Source organism: Thunnus thynnus, chromosome 12, assembly GCF_963924715.1.
Source record: "Thunnus thynnus chromosome 12, fThuThy2.1, whole genome shotgun sequence".
In the NCBI taxonomy this organism is placed as follows: domain Eukaryota; kingdom Metazoa; phylum Chordata; class Actinopteri; order Scombriformes; family Scombridae; genus Thunnus; species Thunnus thynnus.
This window is the reverse complement of record NC_089528.1, coordinates 31,644,802-31,649,504: the sequence shown is the minus strand read 5'-3', so window position 1 is coordinate 31,649,504 and position 4,703 is coordinate 31,644,802. Positions and strand designations below refer to the sequence as shown.

The 4,703-nt window shown below is 38.4% G+C and overlaps 1 protein-coding gene across 1 annotated transcript; it reads left to right on the top strand.

The window, feature by feature from the left end:
* The first annotated feature begins 938 nt into the window (after positions 1–938).
* Positions 939–3,205, top strand: LOC137194768 (tripartite motif-containing protein 16-like). Its single transcript, XM_067606910.1, has one exon. It carries the CDS (start codon positions 939–941, stop codon positions 2,601–2,603), a length of 1,665 nt encoding a protein of 554 aa, XP_067463011.1. The 3' UTR covers positions 2,604–3,205.
* The last annotated feature ends 1,498 nt before the right edge of the window (positions 3,206–4,703 follow it).

The following is a 4,703-nucleotide window of genomic DNA, read 5'->3' as shown; positions in this document are numbered from 1 at the left end:
AACATTTTTTTAAATTTTCACCAAAAATAAATTACACTGAAACATAAAGAACATTATTTTTATTATTTGCCTCCCTGAAAGATCAGTAGTTGTATTCCTGGATTGTTATTTTACTGTTTGCATGACACTACAGTTTTTATTTAATTCATTATCTTTATATTATTATTTCTATTTCACCTGTTACACTACAGTATACTTACACCTGCACCGTTCTCATAAACATGATATCTCAGGAACGTCTGGAGGGAATTTCTTCAAATTTAGCATCAACGTCCACTTGGATTCAAGGATGAACTGATTAGAATTTGGTGGTCAAAGGTCAAAGGTCAAAGTCACTGTGACCTCACAAAACATGTGTTTGGCCATAACTCAAGAATTTAAACACTAATTATGACAAAGTTTCACACAAATGTCTAATAGGATATAACAATGAAGTAAAGACATTTTGTATTCAAAAGGTCAAAGGTCAGCTTAACTGTGACATCGTAATGTTCTGCAAAAACACTTTTCTGGCCGTTGTTCAATGAACAGCCATTACTCAGGAATAGAAGGGGAGACTTTTACCATATTTCAGATTTGTGTATCAGAACTTTGTTTTTTCTTCTTTCCTCTCCCATTAATCATCTCACCACCCCTCAGATCTATCTGATGACCCTTTGGAGGGGCCCGACCCCTAGGTTGGGAACCACTGGACTAATATTTTACACCTAAATACAAAAGTGTTTTGAAATGGTGAGCAGGTTTTAACAGACACTGCACTGTAAATAAGGAAACATAAACATATTCTTTCAAACAGAACGAAGTCCACTCTGTGCTCATATTTCCTTGTTCCCTCCCCTTCAGATCTACAGTTTGAAGATGGGTATAACCAACATGTAATGTAGTCCTGTACTTCCCAGGAAGTGAAACTCAGACAGTCGTTGCCCCTGAGAGCTGAAATGGCACAGATAGGAGATCAGCTGGACAGAGAAACCCTCTGTTGTTCGATCTGTCTGGATCTACTGAAGGATCCGGTGACTATTCCCTGTGGACACAGTTACTGCATGAACTGTATTAAAGGCTTCTGGGATCAAGAAGATCAGAGGAAGATCTACAGCTGCCCTCAGTGCAGACAGACCTTCACACCGAGGCCTGTCTTGGTGAAAAACACCATGTTAGCAGCTTTAGTGGAGCAGCTGAAGAAGACTGGACTCCAAGCTGCTCCTGCTGATCACTGCTATGCTGGACCTGAAGATGTGGCCTGTGATGTCTGCACTGGGAGGAAGCTGAAAGCCCTCAAGTCCTGTCTGACTTGTCTGATCTCTTACTGTGAGAAACACCTCCAGTTTCATTATGAATCACTTAGATTTAAAAAACACAAGCTGGTCGACCCCTCAGAGAAGCTCCAGGAGAACATCTGCTCTCGTCATGATGAGGTGATGAAGATGTTCTGCCGTACTGATCAGCAGATTATCTGTTATCTCTGCCCTGTGGATGAACATAAAGGCCACGACACAGTCTCAGCTGCAGCAGAAAGGACTGAGAGGCAGAGAGAGCTCGAGGTGAGTCGACAACACATCCAGCAGAGAATCCAGGACAGAGAGAAAGATGTGAAGATGCTTCAACAGGAGGTGGAGGCCGTCAGTCGCTCTGCTGATAAAGCAGTGGAGGACAGTGAGAAGATCTTCACTGAGCTGATCCGTCTCATCCAGAAAAGAAGCTCTGATGTGAAGCAGCAGATCAGATCCCAGCAGGAAACTGAAGTGAGTCGAGTCAAAGAGCTTCAGGAGAAGCTGGAGCAGGAGATCACTGAGCTGAAGAGGAAAGACGCTGAACTGAAGCAGCTCTCACACACAGAGGATCACAACCAGTTTCTACACAACTACCCCTCACTGTCACAACTCAGTGAACCTACAGACTCATCCAGCATCAATATCCGTCCTCTGAGATACTTTGAGGATGTGACAGCAGCTGTGTCAGAGCTCAGAGATCAACTACAGAACATCCTGAGGGAGAAATGGACAAACATCTCACTGACAGTGACGGAAATGGACGTTGTACTGTCACAACCAGAACCCAAGACCAGAGCTGAGTTCTTAAAATATTCACGTGAAATCACACTGGATCCAAACACAGCAAACACACTGCTGTTATTATCTGACGGGAACAGAAAAGCAGAACTAATAAGACAACAACAGTCTTATTCTCGTCACCCAGAAAGATTCACTGGATGTTATCAGGTCCTGAGTAGAGAGAGTCTGACTGGACGTTGTTACTGGGAGGTGGAGTGGAGAGGTGAAGTAGCAGTCCCATACAACAATATCAGCAGAGCAGGAGACTCGAATGAATGTGTATTTGGACTTAATGACAAATCTTGGGCTTTATATTGTGACACTAACAGTTATAAATTTTGGTTCAACAATATCTCAACTCCTGTCTCAGGTCCTGGTTCCTCCAGAGTAGGAGTGTATCTGGATCACAGAGCGGGTATTCTGTCCTTCTACAGCGTCTCTGAAACCATGACTCTCCTCCACAGAGTCCAGACCACATTCACTCAGCCTCTCTATGCTGGACTTCATCTTTGTTATATTGGAGGCACAGCTGAGTTCTGTGAACTCAAGTAGACAGAAGTCATTTCAGACTTCATGTGTCAGATTCTGTTGTAATTCTTCATGTTTTTGTCTCCATTGTTTCTGAGAGCTTGTTGCTGTGGTGTTTCTGAACTGCACAGAGATCAGCTGTCAATCAAACTGGGATTATTTTTTAGTTTTTTTCTTGTTCTGTTGATGTTTTCAGTTTCTTTAAAATTCATTTCTTCCTGTGTGTTTTTATCCATGGAGGCTATCACTGCTCATGATGACGTCTTTTACCTTCACTGACGTTTCTTCAGATGAAAATATAAACTTCTCTTTGTTCTAAATGTTAGTTTCATGTTTGTATTGATGTATTTGTGTGCTGTTGTTTCTTAAACAGAGAAAACAGCAGAACTTCCTTCATCATAGATATTTTGTTCTCATCACTTTGTAAATTCATAAAGAAATGTACAATCAAACTGTAATTATCATGATAATAATCATTTATTATGTTCTTGTACATAGCTGACATTCTGGGTTAAACTAACTGATTGTGTGGATGAAGTGAATCTGAACATGAAATCATTGAACAAGAGTCATTTAACAGACTTTACTGATTGGATGTGAGAACAATCTGAAGCTTTACATAATCAACAAAGATGTTTTTTTCTAACAGTGAGTAAAGTATTTTCTTCTGTCTTCATCTCAGGATCTCATTCAAAGCTTCTGGAGAAAATGTGAAATTAAATGAGAGTTTATTTGAGGCAGTTTTCCTCCTGAAACACCACAAAGTACAGAGTTCAGAGCAGCAATATTTCACCAGAAATCAAAGATTAGAGAAAAAGTCCAAAAACTGAAAACAGATTTGTGTATCAGAACTTTGTTTTTTCTTCTTTCCTCTCCCATTAATCATCTCACCACCCCTCAGATTTATCTGCTGACCCTTTGGAGGGGCCCGACCCCTAGGTTGGGAACCACTGGACTAAACTAGCTAACTGTATATAAAGTAGTGTAAACTAGCTCCACCTCCAGCAGCTACAACAGTAACATGCTGCTCTAACACTGATGCTTCACTATTAATAATCTAATGATGTCATATATAATAATATATCAGTCAGAGGGACCAAACCACTACTTTTACTGCAATACTTTAACTACATCAAGCTCATAATACTTATGTACTTTTACTGCAATACTTTAACTACATCAAGCTCATAATACTTATGTACTTTTACTGTGGTAGGATGTTTCATGCAGGAATGTTACTTGTAAGGGAGTATTTTACATTGCTATATTAGTACTTTTACTGCAGTAAAGGATCTGAATACTTCTTCCACCACTATAGAAATGCAGCAGGAAAGCTTTCAGTGGGCTTTATTTCTGACAGCACGTCTTGTTTTTTGGTTGATTATAGATGTATTTCAGTGTGGTTATGATCCGTATGAATACATGTTAGTATTTGAACATGAACTGAATGTTTTGTTGCTTGTTTGTGTTTGAGTGAGAAAAGTATTGAGGACATTTGAAGGCTGTAGTCACTGAATGCTTTCTGTGTGAAAACAATGTAAATGTGTCACAGTTTACTCCATAATTATTTCTGTTGTGTCAACTGTGTGAAGAGTTTTAAAGATGTGGACTCAGTATTGAACCATGCAGGTAACCAATCAGGAAACAAATGATAATGGAAAATTTTTATTTGTGACTACCAAATGGTATTTAACATAGGTAGATCGATAAATAGATAGATTTAGATGCATTATATAGTGCAGCATCTTTAACAGTGGCAGTATTATAATGTATTTTTTGAAATTTGAAGTAATTTGCTGCCATCTAGTGGTCAAACTCAGCATCTGTGTAACTCACCAACAGCCAAACAGCAGAATATGTTAATATTACATTATTTTAACTAACATATCATAAATATAATAAATAAATAACATATATGTACATTTTATTATTATCAATATATATGATTTTGTTTCCATTTTCCTATTGTTTTCATTATCTCATTTTATTTCTTTATTTATCAAAAATTCATGTCTTTTTTAATAGTTATTTTTTGTTTCCATTCTTTTATTTAATGTAACTCTGTCTTAATTTATTTCTTAATTCTTCATGTATTCTGACTCTCAGTGCTGAGAGTAAACGACG